This window comes from Gekko japonicus, unplaced genomic scaffold (genome assembly GCF_001447785.1).
Source record: "Gekko japonicus isolate JY-2015 unplaced genomic scaffold, Gekko_japonicus_V1.1 scaffold463, whole genome shotgun sequence".
Taxonomy (NCBI): domain Eukaryota; kingdom Metazoa; phylum Chordata; class Lepidosauria; order Squamata; family Gekkonidae; genus Gekko; species Gekko japonicus.
Genome location: NW_015160224.1, coordinates 724,305 through 747,770, shown reverse-complemented (window position 1 = coordinate 747,770; position 23,466 = coordinate 724,305). Strand labels below are relative to the sequence as shown.

Sequence of the window (23,466 nt, the reverse complement as noted above, 5' to 3'; positions counted from 1 at the left end):
ACAAAGGAAATGTAAAGAAGGCCGTTAAATGCTTTGTCTGTTCCCGAACGGGCCATCTTTCCAAAGACTGCTGGTTTAGACAATCACAGACAGATCAAAGAAATAAAGACATGCGCTCTCCCCCTATTTCTTCTGTAAGAGGAAACGCCAGAGGGCGTGGCAATGGGAAGCCAAACGGTCATCAGGGGCAGGAAAAATCCAAGCCTGTGTTTCTCCTGAGAGAGGCTGTGCCAGAAACTGCAGGAAAGCGAGCCGAATGTGCGAATGTGCTTGCTGTAAACATTAATCATAGCAGAGAATACAGTGATGAATCACTGTGGCTACTGGACACAGGGAGTGCCGTCCACATTTGCAACAGTGCTGAATATTTTGTTGATCTGAATAAAGATGAGATGCCCAAACTGATCAAAGTTGATAATGAACCATTGAGAGTTGCTGGAACAGGAAAGATTTTTCTTAATGTGTTAAATTCTGCTGGCCAAATTCAGCAAATGACTTTAAATGATTGTGTATTTGTGCCTGAAGCTAGTACTTGTCTGATCTCCTCAAGGAGAATTATTGCTGCTGGTTTTAACATTAATCTTAAAAAGGGACAAGGAAAAATTTGGCACAAAGATGGAGTCGAGCTCATTATGGAAGAGCACGACAGTTACCATTATGTAAGAAATCTTGGCATAACTGAAAATGATGAACTGGACACAAGTGGACCTGTGTTTCACACAAAATCATCTGAATGTGAGCACAAAGACTGTTTATTTAAATGGCATGTGATGTTTGCTCACAGAAATTTACAAAGTGTGAGAAAGCTTCTGAAGGGCTGTAATATTGATGCTGTTGAATGCAATACTATTAGTAATGGTTGTGATACCTGTTTTAAGGCAAAAGGCAAAGCGCCTTGTTACAGAGGCAAAAATCCAGAACAAGATAAAGGTTTTCTAGAGACTGTGTACTCAGATCTTGTTGGCCCTATCAAACAATCTACTGGTGGTAGTAAATACTTTGTGACTTTTATGGAAGCAAAATCCAGATATGTCTATACCTACCTACTTAAAAGTAAAGACCAAGTACTTGACAAATTTAAGTGCTATGTTGCTGCTGTTAAAAATAAATTTGGCAAAGCGCCTGAAGTGTTATTCACTGACAATGGCACAGAGTATTGCAGCAGTGAGTTCCAAAGGTTCATGGAACAAGAAGGAATTGAACATCAAACAACTATTGTTTATTCTCCAGAACAAAATGGAACAGCGGAACGCTTAAACAGAACCATACTAGAAATGGCGCGTTCTATGCTAATACAATCTGGAATTTCAGAAGATATGTGGGGTGAAGCAGTCAATACAGCTACTTACCTGCACAATAGAGTTCCATCTAAAACTACAAATAAAATTCCTTTTCAATTATGGCATAACAGGATGCCTGGACTTAAACACATTAAAGCATTTGGATCTAAAGCCTATGCCCACATTCCAAAAGAGAAAAGGGGCAAATTAGAGCCAAGAGCAGAAATTGGTATCCTAGTGGGGTACGCTCAAGGAGGAAAAGGCTACCGAATTTTTGATTCTACAAACTGTGTAATTAGAGAATGCAATGTGGTACATGTTGATGAGAGTAACATCCTGCAAACTCCTAAGCCAGCTGAGTCCACAGCACAACCTGTCAATCAGGAATCTACAGATGTCTCTTTCTTTGATGTGATCACTTGGCAATCTGCAGAGACCACCTGTGACCAGGCAGGTCCATCTCCACAAGAGGATTCCACCTCAGAAGGGGAACAAGGGAATTCCACCTCAGAAGGGGAACCAGGAGAGGCAACGCCAAGGGTAAGAGAGACAACTGCTGTGAGACAATCAGCAAGGAGTACCAAAGGTGTTCCACCACCAATGTACGGAATTTGTGCAAGTGTGCAACAAATAAAGGAACCTACTAACTGGAAGGAAGTTAATCAACTACCTGCATCTGAAAGAAGCAAGTGGATTAATGCCATGGAAGAAGAATTTGCATCTTTGCAAGACAAACAAGTTTGGACTCTTACTGAGTTACCTTCAGAAAGAAAAGCCATCGGCTGTAAGTGGGTGTACAAAGTGAAGTATAACCCTGACGGCGAAGTGGACAAGTACAAAGCTCGTCTTGTCGCAAAAGGATTTTCTCAAAAATATGGAATCGATTTCTCGGAAACTTTTGCACCTGTTGTAAGCTACACAACCTTCAGAACACTTTTGAGCATAGCAGCCTCAAGGGGCATGCACATTGAACATTTGGACGTCAAAACTGCGTTTCTCAATGGAGAATTGAATGAAGAAATCTACATGGAACAACCAGAAGGATTTTCAACAAAAGGACAAGAAGGCCTAGTGTGCAAACTCAACAAAAGCGTTTATGGACTAAAGCAAGCAGCAAAAGCGTGGAATGAGAAACTGACTGAACTGTTACAAAAACAGAACTTTCAACAAGGAATAGCAGAACCGTGTTTGTTCTCAAGAATCAAAAATGGACAATATCAGTACATACTCATTTATGTTGATGACTTGATTATTTGTTGTGAAAATCAAGGAGATGTACAGGAAATAGCAGATGAACTAAACAAGGAAGTGGAAGTGAAACAATTGGGACCTATAAAACACTATCTTGGAATACAAATTGAAAGAACTGATGATGGAAGTTTTCTTCTAAGCCAAAAGCAAAAGATCATGGACTTTATTGAATCTGTAGGAATGAAACATTCCAAGCCAGTGAGCACACCTCTTGAAAAGGATTACCTCAAGAATACAGAGGGACCACTACTTCCAAATAACCACGAATACAGATCAGCAATAGGAAAATTATTGTATCTTAGCAAAATTTGTCGACCAGACATAACTTCAGCTGTTGGACTATTATGCAGAAAGACCAGCTCACCGACTATCCATGACTGGAAAGCTGTAAAAAGACTGGCAAGATACCTAAAAGGAACTTTGGATTACAAACTGAAAATCTCATCCTGTGATGAACCAAGACTGACTGGATTCATGGATGCCAACTGGGGAAAAGACACAACTGATGGAAAATCTACAAGTGGATACTTATTCTACTATGGAAACAGTTTAATTGACTGGACTAGTCAAAAGCAATCTGTTGTAGCGATCTCTACTGCAGAAGCTGAATGTGTATCAGCGCAAAGTGCCAGCTATGAACTGTACTGGATCATTCATCTACTGAAAGACTTTGGAATAGACGAACCGAAACCAATAATAATGTATGAGGACAATCAAGCTTGCATCGTTCTCTGCAAAGGTGAGAGCACCAAATCCAAGAGTAAGACCATTGCTCTTCAATGCAAATATGTGAAAGACTTACAAGACAAAGGACTCATTGAACTTCGTTACTGTCCTACTGACCAGATGACTGCCGACATCCTGACCAAGCCGCTTGACAAGCAACGTTTTTGAGAATCTTCGTAAAAGTTTAAATTTGCATGATTTCAGTGTTATAACTTGAGAAGGGGTGTTGGAAGTTACAAGTTAGAACACTTCTATTCAGTATTTACTGAGTTAATATTGTGTTCTGAATCACATGTTTGTTTGTATCCTATCTGCTTAGAGAGTTAGAAAGCCCGCCAGATACAGATCTAGTTTGTTGTTCTGATTGGGGAATGGAGTGTTACTATTTAGCATTTTATGGCTCTTTGTCCCTGAGCAAGAAGAAGCTCCACTCTCCATCACTCTCCATTAGACCTTAGCCATGTAAGGAAGTCTATCTAGACATGAGGATGTAGAAATAAAGCTCTTTGTTATTTTACCTCCTGTTTACCCTACCCTTGATAGGTTGTTAGTAAATTTTTATATTTTGAAACTACCATGGACTCAGACTCATTTTTACTCTGCTAAACTCTGCTGAATTAAGAAATTAAGAAATTAAATACTAAACTATCTAACACCAACCCGTGGCGTGCCGCCAAAGATGCGCAGTTAAAAAGTACCTGCAAAGATCTACTAGCAAATGGTTTGCCACGGGCTGCAAACGGACTCGTTCGGTGTGATCACGCCAGTGCGCGCCTATTCCCTTCGGCCGTTCTCTTTGCAGCACGCACTAAAGGACAAAACCCCAGTGCGCCGCCATTGCGTCTAATTGCATAATGGCGGATCAGAATGCAACGGTGCAAATAGCCATGCCTCCCCCCCCCAACGTTTTCCGGCACGTGTGGCTGGGACCTCAGTCTGGCAACCCTACACCCCCCATCCCCAACAGTGGCCGGGGGAACCTGGCAACCCTCGGATTTCTTTGAAAATGGTTCAAAACTGGACACTGGTAAGCTTATGGGTGGGGGGTGTTGTGTGTTATTCATCAGGAACACCACCTGGTACTTGTAGTTATGGCCATACCAAAATATTCACAAGCCTACATCAGCACATCACCGGGAGCTACTTCCCGCTTTCCCCAAGTACAAAAACTTGCAGCTCTACAATACCACTGTCTTGTCCCCAAAAGGATCTCATCTGTGCCTTGAATCCAAAAACGGTGTTCTGACAAAGAACGAGTACAAAAAAGCCCATTTGTTTTTCCATTAACCAATACCCCCTGAATGCAGACACACAAGGCAGCGGCTTGAATAGTCTCTAAAACACCTCCTCATTCTACTCTAATTGCTTTAAGCTGTCCCCCCCCACACACACACACACTCCATCCCAGAGCTGTTCAGGCCTTCTTCTTTTTTAAAAACAAAAAATGAAAATAGAAAACACATGTTCCATTTTCCATATAGTTAAAAAAAACAGCCATCTTAATAAGTCGCCTATTTGACAATTTGTTTGGCAACATATGGGAGACACTTGTAAATTCCCCTCTTAATAACAAATAACAGATGGCAAAATACAAGTCTGGGAACACAAGCGTTTTTTGGGGGGGCTTTTGTGTGTGTGTGTAAACGGGACGTGGCCGCGTCCGCCGTGCTGAGCACCCACGCAATGAGGGCCTCCAGCTCAGTGCCTTGGCTTTGCAGGTATTATCTGGCCTGCTTTAGATGGCAGCTATTTGGAAGGGAGAAAAGACGGGGGGGGGGGAGACTCAAGGAAGAGGGGGGGGGTGGGGAGACTCAAGCAATTTTCTGGTTTATACACATAGCTGCTCTTTTCCTTTTGATTGATTGAGCCCAGTTGTCAAGCATTTCCGTAAAGTCGTTGAAAAGAAAGGTCCCCTGGTGGGCATTGAAAGAACCTGATGCAAAACTTCTAATATGTTTTATTGCAACTTGTTCTTCAAAAAAAAAAAATTTAAAAAGAAAAAGAAAAGGGGGGGGGGTTGGAAGGACAAGGAAAGCCAAGCGAATGTGCATTTACTTTGATAATCACATAAGCCATTCAGGTGGGACAAGTTTCTCTCTTGAAAGTGGGTTACAATTAACATCTAGATAATTACGGGGCATTTTTTTAAGAAAAAAGGAGGGGTGTCCTCCCACCCCAAAGACGACAGAGCAGAAGCCCTCCCGCAGGGGCGGCTGTAATTGCCACCGTGAAGAGATTGTGTGGAGTGAAATCCAAAGTGCCCTTTAAGGTTAGAAAATTAAAGGGTCCTTGCAAAGAAAGAAGGGGGAAGAAAAACCGCACGTTTGCATCAGCAGAGCGGAGAGGGGGAAATGGGTGGCTTTTGAAGGCCCTCTCTGGGTCTCTCCTCAAGCAAGCCCGCGAGAGGCTGCAGCGCTTTGTCCCAGCAGCTCTGGAATGGTTTCATGGTGCCCCCATCCTGGGCAAAGACCTGCAGCCTGCCTGCCCTGTGGCAGGGCTGCCAGGACTGGGGGGGGCTTGGGGGGGAGAGGGGAGAGACCTCAGCAGGGGACAAGGCCACACAGGCCACCCTCCAAAGCAGCCGTGTTCTCCAGGGGAGCCGACCTCTGCTGTCTGGAGAGCAATGGTAATAGCCGGAAACCTCCAGGCCCCAACTGGAGGTTGGCAACCCTATCCTGTGGCAACCCGGCAGTTGATTGAGTCCTGGTTCACACAAGGCAGGAGAATGAGGTGACCCAGCCTTGGTGGGTCCCAGCTGTCAGCATTCCTTGGTACACAATAACTCCCTGCAGACAGAACAGTATAGCACTCTGGGGAGACACGGTCTGCCTCCCTGCCTTGTCAAGCCATAGCTGACTTCTGATGCCCCCCCCCCGGTTTTCAAAGCCAGAGATGTTCAGAGGCGGTTTGCAGTTGCCTCCTTCTGTATAGCAACCCTGGACTTCCTTGGAGGTCTCCCATCCAAGTACCAACCAGGGCAGACCCAGCTTAGCTTCTGAGATCCGACAAGATCTGGGCAAGCCTGGCAGATCCAGGTCAAGGCAGGAAGGCTCTGCACCCTCCCTTTGCTTGCGGTGCAAAGTGAGATCCTCCACGATCCTCCCCCCACGCAGTCTGAAACCGTGGTGACGGTCTCAGCATTTTACCACCTCATTCTCCTGAGGACTGCACTACCTCAAGCTGCAGGCGTAGGGGAGGGAAGGATCTAATATTTTAATGCTCTCCAATGCGTAAAATTCCATGCAAGTACAAAACTGGTGCATGGGATGAATGGGGGCGTTGGGACAGCCTTGAAGTAAGCTCAGCCAAGTGGCCGCTGGGATGCCGCCAGCACTGCTGAGGCCCCCCTGGCTCAGTTTCCCCATGGCTATCTGTGGCCCTCCCGGGCAACTGTCCACCAGCAGGGATTTCCCAAGGAACTTGACAGGCCAGTCCACGGCCTGCTAGCACAGTAAGACTCTGACCACCTGCTGTTTGGTTGCTGGGTCCGTCCCGTTGGAAGTTCCTTGGTGAAACCGGATTTGCAGACTTGTGGGGCCTGATTCAGATCAGACCTGGGGCTGCCAGCCTCCAGGCGGGGCCTGGGGATCCAGAATTACAACTGATCTCTGGGCTAAAGAGATCCGTTCCCTTGGAGAAAATGGCTGCTTCAGAGGGTAGAATCATATCCCTACTAAGCCCCTTCCCCTCCCAAACCCTGCCCTCCAGTGCTCCCTCTAAGCTGAGTTGGTGTGGGCTAGCTCACAGTTTTTTAGCCTCCGGCTCACACATTTTTGTCTTTGCTCAGGAAGGAGGGCTCCGGAGCAGACTAATCTATGCAGTAGCCACATCGCTCGCTCACAGCTTTCATGCCAGCAGTGCACAGGGTAGGATTTTTGCTCACAGGACCCCACAGCCTAGAAGGAGCCTTGGCTGCCCTCCCCAGTCTCCACTCCCCAATCTCCAGGAATTTCCCAACCCAGAGGTGGCATCCCTACATCACATCCCCCTGGACCTCCTTCCCCTGCCCAGATTCAACCTCCAGATCTTCCAGAACTCTTTGAACTTGGGGGGAGCGTTCAAAAACGGTATCCCTCGCCTGTTACATGTGCAGACAAGACTTGGCACTTCACCTCCTCCCCCGGGCACAAGGGGTAGCCGTTCTCGCCTGCTGGAGGTTCTCACTCTGCTGAAGTGCCAGCTATCAAACACAGCCAGATTCTCTGTGCCACTGCAACCAGCGCAACCCACAACTTTTGTGGAACACCAACCGACAAACATCAAGCACAACTGAAATGCAAAGGCAGTGTTCACACGGGCGAGATAATGCGGGGGGGGGGGGAAGTGAGGCTATTTGCTCCGCAGGAATTTGACCCACATTTGCACGATCACACAGTCCCTGGAAGCTGCGGGGGCAGCCCACCACTGCGTGATCAGACACAACCGTGGGCAGTATTCCCTCTAAGCTGAGTGAGTGTGAGCTAGCTCACAGTTTTTTAGCCTCCAGCTCACACATTTTTGTCTTAGCTCAGGAAGGACGGCTCCAGAGCAAACTAGTTTATGCAGTAGCCAAATCACTCGCTCAGAACTTTAATGCCAGGAGCTCACAAAGTAGAATTTTTTGCTGACAAGACTCCACAGCTTAGAGGGAGCATTGACTGTGGGTGAGTCGGGTTGTGTTTTTTTGGCCGCGTGTTTCCGGTGCGCTTCAATCAATCGACGATTCGCGTCTCCGCACTGAGTGCTCCCTATGCAGTGTGCGATGATGTGCATACCGAAAGGGGGGGGGGGACAACGACATGGAGTAAGGATGGCCCGATCAGACCATCCCAATGCCATGGAAGCGTGCTGGCGCAATCACACTGGGGAAAGTCCGTTCCTGGCCCGTAGCAAGCCCATTTGCTGCTGGGTTTTCCCCAGTGTCTTTTTACTCCGCGTCTGCAGCAGAGCAAAACGGGTTGCCGACGGGAGCGGGACACTTGGCAGATGTTGGCGTCTGATCGCGCCCTTAAAATCCGCCCGGCATTCGCACCTATGGCGTGGCTAATTTTGCATGTGATCGCGCCCAAAGAGCCAGCGTGGTGTCGGGGTTAAGAGTGTCAGACTAGTATCTGGGAGACCCGGGTTCGAATCCCCACTCATGCTGTGGAAGCTTGCTGGGTGACCTTGGGCCAATCGGTCACACACTATCCACCTAACCTACCTCCCAGGGTTGTTGTGAGGATAAAAGGGAGGAGAGGAGAATGACATAAGCTGCCTTGGGTCCCCATTGGGGAGGAAGGCAGGAGCATAAATGAAACAAAACGGAATAATAAACAAATATCATCAGAGGGGCTGGATGCCTCAGACCAGAAACAAAAGAGACTCCCAGTCATGGATCTTTCCCGCTTGCCTCTGTTCACAACAGCCCTGTGTGATCTCCTGAAAGGTGGTGCTGGGAGCCACAGGATTCCTGTAGACACCGGAGGCTGTGGTGAAGAAGGGGAATCTGCCGGCGTGGTACGATTTCCCTCCTGTCCGTATGGAACTTCAGGCATGAGAGGAAAGAGCACTGCGAGGCCATTCCATCCCCTTCCACCTGTTCGCCACAGTCTCTTGTACCTGTGGCTCTGCGCATCACCTTCTCAGAGGTCCCAGGAGGCTGCTGATGGAGGTGAGAAATATCTGCACAAACATCCTCTTGTTCATAGGATCCAGACCCAGGTCAAAGGTAGACCACGGAGACGAATCTTCTGCAGATCTGGATCTCGAACAGTTTGCTTGGGGGAGAATTTTCAGAAGCAAGTTCCTCTCCTCTCCAGAAGTGGCCCTTTCCCTGAGAGGGATCCGCAGAGCAGGGGGAGTTCGGAGGACTGTCAGGAAAGTACACGCGGCAGTCCTGGCATCAGGAAGGAGGGAAGGATACCGGTACCTTGGCGTACTCCATCAGGTCACTCCGCCCTCGGAAGCGGCTGTAGAATTCCGGCAATCGCCAGGGAGCAATGACCTACAGAGAGGGTGGGAAAGAATTGGTTGGTGTGACACATACGGAGCTGCCTTACAGCGAGACAAACCTCTGGCAGGGCTGGCTGAGTGCTGCCTTTTCTGTCTGGTGGTGGCTCTCCAGGGTCTCCTGCAGAGAAAGGGCCTAACTGGGGATGTCAGAAACTGAACCTGGACGTTTCTGCATGCCAAGCAAGTGCTCTGCCTATAAATAAATCTGCCGTGGCAGTTGTTGCTGTGGACAGGGCATGGGGAAGAAGGAGCAGCAGCAGCAGCTTCCCAGCTCTGACAGAAGCCACAAATCTGCCACGGCAGTTGTTGCTGTGGACAGGGCACGGGGAAGAAGCAGCAGCAGCAGCAGCAGCAGCAGCTTCCCAGCTCTGACACAAACCCCATGGGTTTGGGGGAAGTCTACAGCATGTCTATGCAGCAACCCTGAAGATGTTTAATACCAGTTTAATAATGTGATCCCATGCAGAGTTATACCCTTCTAAGTGCACTGAAGTTAGGGTTGCTAACTTCCGGGTGGGGCTGGGGGATCTCCTGGAAGGACAGCTGATCTCCAGACGAGAGAGATCTGTTCCCCTGGAGAAAAAATGGCCGCTTTACATCCAGGGGCTCTATGGCAAGCAAGCACAGGGGTTTAGAAGGGTGTGACTCTCTTTAGGAGTACTGTGGTTTGCCCCGAAAGAATCCTGGGAAATGTCGTCTCACCCAGATTCTGAGGTTTTGACAGGTGTGATTGACAACTGACTGCCATAGGGGGGAGGGGCGTGTGACTCAGATCTGGGCCACGCTGGCATGGGAGGGTTGCCGCATTCCCCCGTGCCGTTGTTCCCCCTTCGGATCCCCATGCCAAGATCCTTTTCGCCCTCTTGGGGGAAACTGACAGGAGACCTGTGATGTGGTTCCCCCACAGCGGGCCAAAGTGCAGCCTCGCAGGGTGATAGAAGACGAGGAAAGCAGCCCAGGAGGAGGAAGGGTCAAGGCCCCTCCCTGCCCCTACCCCTGCCCCAGTACCCCATCCCAGTCTGAACGGAGGGCTCCCGCCGCAGCCGTTTACCAATACAAACCATGCAGGAGGTCTGCCCAGTTCACAAGTTACAACGTCTCCGTGGCCGCTTGATGTTCCCTGCTTAGAATTCTCGACTCAGACGAGGGCTGTGGTGCACCAGGAGAAGGCGCTTGAGTCTCCCCTCTCCCCTCGCAGCATTTCCCCAGCCTGAAGTACCCCTGGGAGCCACTCTTTGCTCCAGAAGGGAAACTTCCAGTGTGGTTCGTCAGTGCACACAAGCATTCCCAGAAGGGCAAGTGCTGGCTCCCTGAGGTCATTTCAGGTCACGGGGGGAGAAGTCTGGAGAGCCAGTTTGGTGTCGTGGTTAAGTGCGCGGACTCTCATCTGGGAGAACGGGGTTTCATTCCCCACTCCTCCACGTGCATCTGCTGGTGTGACCTTGGGTCAGTTACAAGTTCTTTCAGAGCTGTTCCCTCACGAGCAGCTCTCCCAGAGCTCTCTCAGCCCCACCTACCACACAGGGTGTCTGTTGTGGGGAGGGGAAGGGAAAGGAGATTGTAAGCTGCTCTGAGACTCCTTCGGGTAGTGAAGGGTGGGCTAGAAATCCAATCTCTTCCTCATCTTCCTAACCTCCCCACACCTCCCCCTGTGCCCCATGGTTCTGATCTGAGCCTGGGAATCAGTTTTCAAGCAAGGACCTCCTGTCAACAAGACCAGGGCAGACATCTGGGGACAGACAGCCTTTGCAAGGCGTGAACTGGTTCAACAGCGCTGTGCATCGGGTTGCCAGCATCCAGGTGGGGGCTGGAGCTCTCCTGGGATTACAACCGACCCCCAGACGACAGAGATCAGCCCTCCTGGAGGAAATGGTGGCTTCAGAGGGCAAGGTCTATGGTACACCATGCAGTCTAGAGAAGCAGAAGTCCCTCTCTAGGTTTGGCCCCCAAAGCTCCAGGAATTTCCCAAGCCAGAGTTGACAAGCCCAGCGGTTCACCCGCCGCCCCAGACTGGCTGGGGCTCTGAGCTCCTGGGATCGTACTGAGGGAGGCACACCTCATCCGGACCATCACAACGCCCTTGTGGAGTGGCCAGGCTCAGGGCGAAGGTTCCAGATCCTTGACACATGGCTGAGCAGGGTGTTTGAACATCTCTCCCGTGCACAACACTCTAACCGCTACACACACATACACACACACACACACGACATTATAGCTTTTCTCCAAACAAAAAGCTGGAGTCAGTCTGACAGCAAGAAGCACCAAGCCTTAAGCATCCATCCGTCATCCTTTTAATCCCCCCCAAACAAAGGTAATCCAAGATCCTCCTCCTGGCTGCACAACCTGCCTCGAGGAAGGGATGATCAGGGGAGGGGTGGAGACGGGGTCGGCTTACCCTCCGCAGCCACTCCTCAGGGGTGCCTTGCTCTAGGCATCTGCATTATTGACATAGGGCAATACCAGAATCGATAGACGCGCCCAGACCAATGCTGGAAATAAGCGGAACATTTGGGTGCCCCTTCAGAAGGCAACGGTGGGGGGCCAAGGAGGAGCCCATCTCATGATGGCAGGCTTTCCGCAGCCCACCCTGGATGCGCACAGACAAGCGTCGAAGGCACTTTGCACATGCTCCAAGGCCTCCACTGTGACCAAGGCAGTGGGAAATGAAGCGAAGGGACTGAGAGGGCAGGCTGCAACGGTGGGATAAATTTCAGAAACTCTTTTACGGGATGGTTTAAGAGACGAGATAAAAAAGGGAAAAGGGAAAGAAACCTGAACCTGAAACCTAGAATTCAGAACCTGCTTTTAACTTAAGGAATATTTCATTGGGAACATTTGGCTATACAATCTCAGGAGAATATATATAGTTGACCAGAGAGAAGTACTACTGGACATGTGATTGCACTGGAGGTTTCATTTGTATTTTTGCTCAGTGGTTAAACTTTGGAACAATTGTTTTCTGGTCTTTACTTCATAGTTTGTATATGTTTGATTGTATATATATATTTACATATTAGCCAATATGTTCTATTTGCATTAGACCTCTGAGGAAGGCCTGTGAAGGCCGAAACGCGTTAGGTCTATTTTATCAGCCTTTGTATTTTTATATTTGTATATGAGGTATGAATGGGCCCTTATTTGTGATTTTAATTTGTGTTTAATAAATACATGTATATTTTTGTATGTTTCATAATTAGATTTTTAGAGTTGGCCCTCTTCTATTCTTGACTAACCTTTTTAGGTTCTGAATTAAGAGATGAGATAGCCTTCTGCACGGCAACTAGCAAGGGGGGCACACCCAGCTGCCCAGCACCATACCCAGTGCCACAGGCTATCAGTGCAGCTGCAGAACATCTGGATGGATTGCAACTCAAAGTCTCTATAGAAGTAATTGAAATCTGCCGTTGACAATGCAATTCTAAAGAGGGTCACTCCAGTCTTAGCCTGTTCATTTCAGTTGGTTCAGACTGGAATCACTCTGCACAGGACTGCACTGTTAAGCTACAATTTCTACCCCAATGGGGGAGACCAGGGTTCCGATCTCTGCTCAGACATGTGAGGAGATGGCTATTAGCCACAAGGTATAGATAGGGACTCTGGGGCAAGTGATGCTCTGTCATCTTGGTGCTTTGGGGGGTCAACAGTGGGAGGGCTTCTAATGTCCTGGCCCCACTGGTGGACCTCCTGATGGCACTGGTATTTCTGGCCACTGTGTGATACAGAGTGTTGGACTGGATGGGCCTTTGGCCTGATCCAACATTGGCATCTCTTATGTTCTTATGTTCTTATGAGATCTTCAGTCAGTCACCTTCCTTCTCAGCCTAACCTACCTCTCAGGGTTGTCGTGAGGATAAAAATGGGGGGGGGGAGAAACATGTATGTTTCCATGAGCTCCTGGGAGGAAGGCCGGGACGCAAATGAAACCAAACCAACCACCTTGCTCACAGAGTCTTTGACACATGCTGAATTTAACCAGTGGGTGTTACGCAACCCCTGGTGTTGAAGAGGCCAGGTGAGTGTGCTGCCTGGGAAGAGGAGCAAAGCATCCTCATCACTAGCTGCCTAGCTTGAACCATGAGCTAAGTTCTGCCCTGACCCGGATAGCGCAGGGTAGCCAGATCTCATCAGTTCTCAGAAGCTAAGCAGGGCCGGCCCTGGTTAGTGCTCGGATGGGAGACCAACGAGGAAGTCTACGGCTGCCAGGCAGAGGCAGGCCCTGGCGAACCACCTCTGCTCCTCTCTTGTCTTGAAAACCCCTTAAGTCAGCTACAAGTGGACAACACTTCCCAGTACCAGCAGTCACGTTTTGGAGGAGCGGAACCTGGGGCGGAGCAAACAACATGAAGCAATCGAATCCCTCTGCCTATCTCTCAGTCTTTCCCCCCTCAATATTGAACTCTCAAAGGCTCTGGTCTGTGCTCATGACCCCCCCAAGACAAAAGGAGGCTGCCAAATTCCACAATTCAGCAAGCTCTGCCCTGAGGAGGACTGAACCTTGCTACTACCTGGTGCTAGAGAGGGGCCTTTTCAAGAACTGCACTTTTCAAATCCAGTGACATCATAGGTGTCCCTGATTAACAGGTCTTAAACGTGGTCCTTTGCTTGATAGAAGTACCTATGAAAGGTCATCCCTGAAGAAGCATTCCCAATTCCTCTTCCACATGGGAGGGAAGGCCTCTTGTAAAATACTACTTTACACAGAGAGTGATTAAAATGTGGAATTCGCTGCCAGAGGATGTAGTGATGGCCACAGGAATAAACAGCTTGAAAGGAGGATTAGATTCATGGAGGATAAGTCTATCTGTGGCTACCAGACATGGTGACCGAGGGGAACCTCCACATTCAGAGGCACTAAACCTTTGAATCCCGGAGCCAGGAGGCAACTTCAGGGGAAAGCCTGGGCCTCTCTTGCCCTGTTCCGGGCCCTCCAGAGGAACTGGCTGGCCACTGTGTGAGACAGGATGCTGGACTAGATGGACCACTGGTCTGATCCAGCAGGGCTCTTCTAATGTTCTTATGGCCTTAGCTGATATGACACATCCAGGCATCACAGAAAAACAAAGCAGGCTCTTTACTTACGAAGTGTTTCGATGCCCGTGCAAACAGGTGCAAATTTAATCTTATCAATTTAATAATTCATTCTTTTGGATTAACTAACTGACGTTCCTAGGAACAGTCAATGGCACTTGGCAGAAATAAGTAAATGAATAAAGGGTGATAAGAATGCAGCCTATATCGGTCCTTACCTTGATCTGCGGGCAAAGGGCATAATAGGTGAGCTCAAATCGAATCTGGTCATTACCCTGAAAGAAGAGAAGAAGAACTTGAAGGCACGGCCAAATGCCCCACGTCACAGATTCTCACATTTAGACATTCTGGGTGCCAGCCATTTTGCACCTGCCCCATGTTTTGGACTGGCAGCTGGTTCAGTGCTCCGTGGGTGGGAACAGGCTCAGGCCAGCACCTCACACGAAGCTCTACTGAATACGAACACATAAAGATGTCTTTGATTGCGAGTTGGAGCCTGAGCCCACCCAGCCCAAGACTGTCTACTGTGTAGGGAGGAGCTTTGGCTCAGTTCTGACCACTTCCCTCGCAGAGGGTCTGTGGTGGGGAGGGGAAGGGAAAGGAGTTTGTAAGCCGCTCTGAGACACCTTTGGGTAGTGAAGGGTGGGGTATGAATCCAATCTCCTCCTCCTCCTCCTCCTCCTCAGTGGAAGAGCCTCTGCTTTGCTTGCAGAAGGTCCCAGGTTCAACCCCTGGTGTCTCCAGCTAAAAGACTCAGGAGGTAGGCAATGTGAAAGTCCTCTGCCGGAGACCCTGGAGAGCTGCTGCTAGTCTAAGTAGACAATATTGACCTCGATGGACCCCAAGCGTCTGGTTCAGTATCAGGCAGCTTTATGTTTGGGCCGCTTCCAACATCTGCTCTCTAAGACCCCTTAACTTCAAGAGCCAAGGCCTGCATGCGGAGCTGTCCAAACACAAAGCTGGTGCCCTACCACTGAGCCAGGGCCTCTGCAGCTCATTTGCACAGATATCTGGCCATTTCAGGATGAACGTATGAAGCCTTGTGACACAAATTTAGGCCCTTGGTCCATCTAGCTAAGTACTGTCTGTTCTGACCGGCGGCAGCTCTCTGGGCTCCCAGGCAGAGAAAGGCCTTTCCCATCGCCTACTCTGAAAGATCCTTTCCGTTGGAGGTGCTGGGACTGAACCCAGGACTCCCTGTTGCGAAGTCACAGTCCCTCCCTGACTTCTTTCTCCTGCTTTAAAGTTTCTAGTCCTGAACGCGATTGCTGAGAAGAGGGGGAAAGCATGCAGGGAGGGAACAAAGCTTATTCATGGCATATCTGCACACCTCAAAGCCCAGCGGCCTCCTCTGTGAAACACACACATTTCCCCAAGTCGTTTTGTGCTTTTCAGATTAAACACAGAATGTTTCAGGTTTGTATAGGATGGACATGCAATCAGACAAGCCTTTGACATTTGCACAATTTATTTAGCCAGATTCTGCTAGTGGAGAGGAATGGGAGACAGCTGCTCACAGCACAAGAGCAAATGGAAATGTTCATTCAACCATTTTCTGAAATTTCACCCACCACGCCCACACTCTTCCAAGCACATCTCTCCGGCCACAGGGCCTAGAATCTTAACCTCCCAAAACCCAAGCTGAGATTTGCAGAATTTCAGAGGTGAATTAATGGATTTGGGCATCTACAGATCTTCTGCTGCCGTTTCTGAAGAGAACAAAATGCACGCTGCCTTTGGGAAAGGAAAAGGCTTGTAAGAAGCCAAGGGTCTCCTTCCCTCCTGCATGTAAAACTAGGGAAGAGATTTGTGTTTTAATGAGAGCAGTAGTAGATGGGCTGGGGGGGGTGACTAATGACATCAACAAGCAACAAGAGACACCCGACAGTATCTTTCTCTAATTAGCCTTCTTCTCCGTGCACATGTAATGCCTTGCCCATCTGCTTACCATTATTGCAAAGGCAAATACTGGCACAAAGCCATCCTGTAGCTCTTTCATTCAGCCTGCAGGCTAAAAAGCCAGGGTTTTGGGGCGAGATCTGTCTGAGACAACCAGGTGAATACATTGCCCCAGCCTTCTGAACCAGCCCAGAAAGAGGCACAGCATGTGGCACTGGGAGCACAGGATTCAGCTCCCTGAAACTGGCAGCATTCACAGTCCTTTAAAAAGTTCTAGACCTGAAGGAAGCAAATAAAATAAAATAAAATACAGGGGCACTGGCTGCTGCCAGAGGGCTGGTATAATGTAGCAGCTGGAAAGAAAAAGAACAGTGTGCGGCAGCTGCGAAAGCAAATGAAGCAGACTATCTGAGCTTCCTTTTGGTCTTTAAGATTCTAGTCCATGGGTCCCCAACTTTTCTTAGGCACATTGGGAATTCTGACACGTCATGGTGGGCACAGCCACAAAATGGCTCCCACGGGAGGCACAGCCAGCCACAAAATGGCTGCCGCCGCTCGCCTTCAGCCACACAGTGGAGCTCCTGGTGCTGTGCTGGCAGCTGCTGCCAATGCGACATTTTAAAAAATCTGCCGAGCCAACCAAATCTCCGAGAGGCCGTCAGAAGCCCTGCTGGCCCCACCCGCTTCCTAGAAACACTTAGGGGCAGTGTTCCCTCTAAGCTGAGTTAGTGTCAGCCAGCTCACAGTTTTTTAGCCTCTGGCTCACACGTTTCTGTCTTAGCTCAGGAAGGATGGCTCCAGAGCAACCTACTAATTTATGCAGCAGCGGAATCTCTTGCTCACAACTTTAATGCCAGCAGCTCACCAAGTAGAATTTTTGCTCACAAGACTCCACAGCTGAAAGGGAGCATTGCTTGGGGGGTGACGGAAAAGGTCTCGCCAGGCACCCACAAACAAAGATATGCCCGAAAGGGCGCAAGTCGAAGGGCCGCGGTGTCCCGGATGGGTATTGCAGGCAGCTCCCAAGGCCCAGTATTTGGGAGAATCTACCACTGTGTGGTAGCAGCACTCTCATCCTCCCCTCTCCCTCTGTGGGGGTGGTAGCGTGAGAAGGTCAGACCACCCATCCTCCCTCCCTTGTAGCACATTCTCATTTTCTTCTTCCTCCCAACCTCCTCTGCCAAACAGGCCTTCAGTCACCCTCCGTTAGAAGGGCAAAGGGGGTGGGTGGACTTCCACCCTACCTCAGCATTAGCTGTGACTGGATTAGAGGATGCTTGTTGTGTCTCTGGGTGAGCCAAAGCTTTCTTCAATTAGAAGGCATGCCCTCACAGCATTTTTAATTGGCTAAAATGGCATCGGCAGCAACAGGTAGGCCTCGTGGCTTAACACCCAGTTTGGGCCTCCTACTTCGCTGATCTGGCCACACTGATTCACACTTCGGAAACTTTAAGACTAGACTACCGCAATGCACTCTATATGGGGCTCCCCTTGGAGACCACAACGAGTACAGCATAGCCATTCATGCGTTGCCTCGATTTTGGAGGTGTGATCATGTTACTCCAATTTTAAGAAACCCTAATGCTTCTGGGTACCATTCAAGTTGCCACCTTTAAAGCCTTACACAGCCTGGAACTCATATATCTGCTATATATATATATCCTGGCCTGCTCCTCATACAGCTCCTTCCTGGCTGCCCCACCCCTCAGCTCCACCACAGCACCATGTCGCCCATCTTCTGCTGTGGCTCTAGCCCTCTGGAATGCCTTTCCTGAGGTCAGGATGGCACCCATGTTAGCTGATTGGAGAAGGTTATATAAGGCCCCGGTCACACAGGCCGGATATCGCGCGGGGGGGAGGCGTGGCTAATTGCCCCAGCGCAGTTTGATCCACAATTACGCTATCAGACACAGAGGCGGCACACCACGGGTCCTTCCCTTGGCGCTGGTGGGTAAACGAGGGACCGGAGGAGAATGCCGTGCGCCAGCGCAATCACACCACGGGAGTCTGGAGGCAGCCCGTGGAAAAACGTTTACGAGGTACTAGTTTTTTAACTTACATCGTCGGCGGTAAGCCACAGGTGCGCTCCACTTCCCAGATGTTGGGGTGTGATTCGGCCCGGATAATCTGCCCACCATCCGTGCCTCTCCCGCGGCAACTTTGCTGTGTGACTGGGGCCTAAGTCTGCTTTATTTAAAATACTAGCCTGATACCCGTGCTTCGCTACGGTATTTAAGTTTGGTAAATCCAGTTATAATACTGATGATGTGAAGTTTGAAATGTGACATCTGTTGTAGGAATTCTAATGGAGAAGATTGTAGTGTAAGAAATGAAGTACATACATACTTGTTTTTCCTCTACTGAAGGACCTATCTGTAGACCACATTGATGGTTCTGCCCTCAGGTGCTAGGATCACCAGGCTGCTTGGTGAGCTCACTCTCGAGCAGGCAAGTGGTGATGTGGTGGACATTTCTTCAGGTTCGTGAGAGAGGTATGCATCGAAATGGCTCCTAGAAAGGTCCTTTACTATCTCCCCATAAACATTCATTAACTCAATTGCCATGCTGGCTTTTTTGAAAAATGTCTGTTCAGAAGTCGGGAATGGTTGATTTCTGTAACTGTCTTCAACTGTCTGCAGTCTCTTCCAAATGTGTTTTTACCTCAGAACACTGAGATCCACAGCTGAGCAATCAGAGGGAGGTGGGTGCAAGCAGGCAGGTTTTACCTCAGAGCTCTGAACTACACAGTTGACCAATTGGGAGAGGGGGCAGGCAAGGAGGCAGCAGCCTGCCAGGCACATGGAAAATAATTGGGGAAACACATTTTGCCCCTTTTTTACACCCTTAGGGGTCACGTTTATCAGAAATCTCTTCATGGGGGGGGTGGTTTGACGTCATGGTAGGAATGCACTCCCCTTATTTTGGGTTTCTTGGTGCAGGGGTTTGGCCTGGGTATTGAATTTGGGGGGGAGGGCATACCCCCTGTTTTGTTTTGTTTACAAAAATGCTTCTCATTTATGTTATATTTTAGAACTGGGGCATAACTACATATTCAAAACACCATCCAAGCAATCAGATATTAAGCAAGTTCATATGAACCAATTTTCTAGAACCCACATTGTGAGAAGTTAAATAACCTAATAAAGAAAACCAGTTTTCTACAAATTTGGGGTATATTTCCATTGTGGGTGGGAGTGTGGCTAAACTGGGCCAGCAGCACCGCTAATATGATCCTGCTTGGGCGGCGTCCCTGTTGGATTAAAGTTCCCTGGTCCTGCTCCTACACCTGACAAACACCCGCCTGTCTGGTGTTGGGAGGGATTATGTTTAAAGGCATCGCGGAGGCTGGGCCAGCAGCAGGGCTAAGGCAGTCTTGCTGAGCAAACCTCCCCAGCAGCTGTAAGCATCCCACCCCCTCTTCTACACCTGATAGGCAACTGCCTGTCCAGTGTAGGAGGGGGGATTAATCACTAAGGCATTACTGCTGGGTGGGCTCCTTCATGGCTTTAAGCACCCTGCAACCGCTGCTGCAGCTGACAGGCAACCACCTGTTAGGTGTAGGAGATGGGGGGGAGTGTGTTGGAAGCCATCAGAGAGGCTGGGCCAGCAGCATCGCTAAGGTGATCGTGCTGGGGCGACATCCCTGATGGATTGGTTTTGCTCCTATACTTGACAGACACCCACCTGTCAGGTGTTGGGGGGATTATGTTTAAAGGCATCAGGGAGGCTGGGCCAGCAGCAGGGCTAAGGCAATCTTGCTGAGCAAACCTTCCCGGGAACTGTAAGCATCCCACCTCCTCTCCTACACCTGACACTCCACCAGTGGGGCCAGGACAGTGGGAGGGCTTCTAATGTCCTGGCCCCACTGGTGGACCTCCTGATGGCACTGGTATTTCTGGCCACTGTGTGATACAGAGTGTTGAGCTCTGTGGAGTCTCCTGTAACTGGTTTTTTTTTACCTCAGAACACTGAGCTCTGCAGCTGATCAACAGAGAGGAGGCAGCAGCCTGGCAGCCACATAGGAATCAATGGAGGGAGCACATTTTACCACTTTTGACCCACTTAGGGGTTGAGTTTCTAAAAATCCCTTCTTAGTGAGCATCTACCTCATAGTAGGAGCCCTCTCCCCGAATTTGGTGTTTCTAGTTCCAGGGGTTTGGCCGTTGATTTTACAGTGAGGGGACTTTCTTTTATATACATAGATGGAGGAGATCCATCAGTGGCTATTAGCCACAAGGCAAGATGGAATTCTATAGTCTTGATGCTTGGGAAGCAACATTGGGAGGGCATCTGGAGTTCTGGCCCTGCTGGTGGACCTCCTGATGGCACCTGGGTTTTGGCCACTGTGTGACACAGAGCATTTGACTGGATGGGCCATTGGCCTGATCCAACATGGCTTCTCTTATGTTCTTATGTAAAAGAGCTTTTGAGACTGAGGAATTTCTGCCACAAGCAGCAAGTGGTTTTATTGGAGTGGTGTTTTATATCATGCATGTTTTAATTGTTATAGCACCAATGCATGCTGGTTTCCATGAGCCACCATGAGTAAGAGGTGGATGGCCATTGCCTTCCTCTGCAGAGTGTCCCTTGGTGGTCTCCCATCCAGGTACCAACCTGTTTAGCTTCCAAGATCTGACAAGATTGGGCTATACCATACCACTGTCCCTCCCTACATCACCTATGACCTGATTCTTAACTGGGAATTCCGGGGATTGAACCTGGGACCTTTTGCACGCCAAGCAGAGGCTCTGCCACTGAGCCCCTAACCTTGTATGGCTGAAACAGAGAACCCTCACAAAATGCAGCCACGTCCCTAATGTCACAGCTCCAACTAGCCTGGCCTTTCACGCAACCATCTTAAGTAAGCCAATGAAAGGATGAGTCCAGAGGGTAGACTCGATGGCATTATACCCTGCTGAGGTTTCTCCCCTCCCCGAACCCCACCCTCCCCAGACCCCACCCCCAAATCTCCAGTAATTTCCCACATCAGAGTTGACAACCCCACTGGGCCCTCCTGCATCCTGATTTGGCTCTCATGCCTCAGCCTTGATGGTGAGAAACATTTTTAGACTATGAAACTGGGCCTGGCTGAGGAGATTTGGGGACGGCGGGTGAGACTAACATTGCTCTGTCTCCGGATCCGGTCCCTGCTGGCCTAAGTTTGCTGTTGGTAGCAGAATCGTCCTGGGACTCTTACAAAACACCCAGGAGAAAACATCTACCAAAGCTGTAATGTTCCTCGCTGGCCCCAAACAACCCCATCTGCTCTCAAGCCGTGGGGCAGATGGTGCGTGCTGCACACTTAAGAAGTCACAGCTTCCGCCAGAGGCTAGTGTGTTCGTCAGGGTCGGGTTACTGGTCTTTGATACTTTTATACCATTTCCCCCGCAAGCAAAGCTTAATTTGGAGGGGGGGGGATGGGGATGGGGATGGAGTGGAGCTCATTCCTCATAGTCCCTGGGTGCTAAAAGAGAGAGAAAGAGGGAGGCGGACCACTCCTATTTTACAGCCTCCGAAGCCGGTGCTTAATGCTATGCTTCAGCCAGTCCATATGTTGCAGTTCTCAGGTGCCAGCCTCCAGGTGGGGCCTGGGGATCCCCCAGAATTACAGCTCATCTCCAGACTACAGAGATCAGTTCCCCTGGAGAAAAGGGATGCTTTGGAGGGGGAACTCTGTGGCATTATGTACCCCACTGAGGTCCCTGTCCTCCCCAGGCTCCATCCCCAAACCTCCAGGAGTTTCCCAACCTGGAGTTGGCAACCCTACCCCCATCCCCCACTGGTGACCAGGGGGCCGTGGCAACCCTAAATTCTAGGCATGTTTCCTTGGAAGTAACAGTTCAGTGGAAGAGTTCAGCCTCCAGGTAAGTGCATTTGGCACTGCAGCCCGAGAGTTTGGTGAGCAGCTGCCATTCTGAGTAGACTGATTAGACACAACCGGTGCCTTGACATGTTTCCCCCCAGTCAGCTCCGTTTATTCAAAACTTTGGAGGGCTCTAAAACTGAGACTCTCTCGGTGGGCTGCCTTAGCCTAGAAAGAGACACATCATGAGAACTCAGAATTAGGGGGGATCTCATTCAGATTTCCCATCCCTGCTGTTTTGATTTGAACATCTCCGTTTCGATTCTGTTTCTCAACCTCCTTGATTTCAGCTGTTCCCTCTTTCCTCACACTGGATTTCCCCTCGTGCCTTGGTAATCCAGCATGACAACATACATTATAACTGAACTGATGCATCTTATGCATTTGTTCAGTCCAGCATACATTTAAACCTGCCAAAGTCCAATAAAAGCGCAAGGCTGAAGTTGATTCCTTATTCCCAGTTCCTTATTCATCCAAAAACAGTGAGAAGAGTTTGAAAGCTCTAAACCCCAAAATAAGATTTGGACTCCCAAACTTCATACACCCCCATGTTCAGCAAACCCTCCCCTTCGAGGGGACATATGCTGTGTCCTGATCCAAAGTGCGGTTCTTGTGCCAGCTGCTCCAAAGTGAGGCGCCCCCAGGACAATTACACAGGCACACACTGGGGCCAAGCTGTACCCCAAAACAATCTTTGGACCATCCCAAAGGACTCATCCCCATGCTCTGGAGACTGTCCCCTGAAAAATGACATACAGTGATGCCCGGTCCAAACACTGGTTCCGGAGCCACAGGCTTCCATTTCAGGTGCAGGCAAGAAGCCTGTATTTGAAAAAAAGATTTGAAGAAGGAACTGGTTTGACTGTTTGCCCACTACATCCTGGAATAAGGTTTGGACCGCCACATGTCATACACCTCCATGTTCAGTGAACTCTCTCCTTTGAGGAGACATATGCCGTGTCCTGGTCCAAAGCATGGTTCTTGTGTCAGCTGCTCCAAAATGAGGTGCCCCCAGGGAAGTCACACAGGCAAACAGTGGGGCCTGGCTGCACCCCAAAACAATCCTTGGACCACCCCAAATGAAACATGACCATGCTCTGGAGACTGTCCCCTGCAAGATGACATACACTGATGCCCAGTCCAAACACCGGTTCTGGCGCCAAGAGCTTCTAATCAGAGTGCCTCCCAAAGGCCTGTATTTCAAAGAAGATCTGAATAAGGAAGTGCCCTCTGTACCCAAAATGAGATGTAGACCTACACACTTCATATACCCGCATGTTCAGCGGACTTTCCTCGTCAAGGGAACATATGCCGTGTACTGGTTCTTGTGCCAGCTGCTCCAAAGTGTGCTGCCCCAGGAAAATCACACAAGCAGACCCTGGGGCCAAGCTGGAGTTTTGTTTTTCTCAGCGCCAAATTGGGATTATTTATTTCATAGAATCATAG

General features: G+C 49.3%; 1 protein-coding gene across 1 annotated transcript in view; it reads right to left on the bottom strand.

Annotated features, from left to right (window-relative positions):
* The window catches only part of ASS1 (argininosuccinate synthase 1), a 179,718-nt gene that overhangs the window by 122,876 nt on the left and 33,376 nt on the right, over positions 1-23,466 (bottom strand). Inside the window, exons 4-5 of the mRNA XM_015411491.1 lie at positions 14,477-14,533; positions 9,148-9,222 (exon numbers count right to left, since the gene is read on the bottom strand). Coding sequence (XP_015266977.1) covers positions 9,148-9,222; positions 14,477-14,533 — 132 coding nt within the window. The remainder of the gene's footprint in view (positions 1-9,147; positions 9,223-14,476; positions 14,534-23,466) is intronic.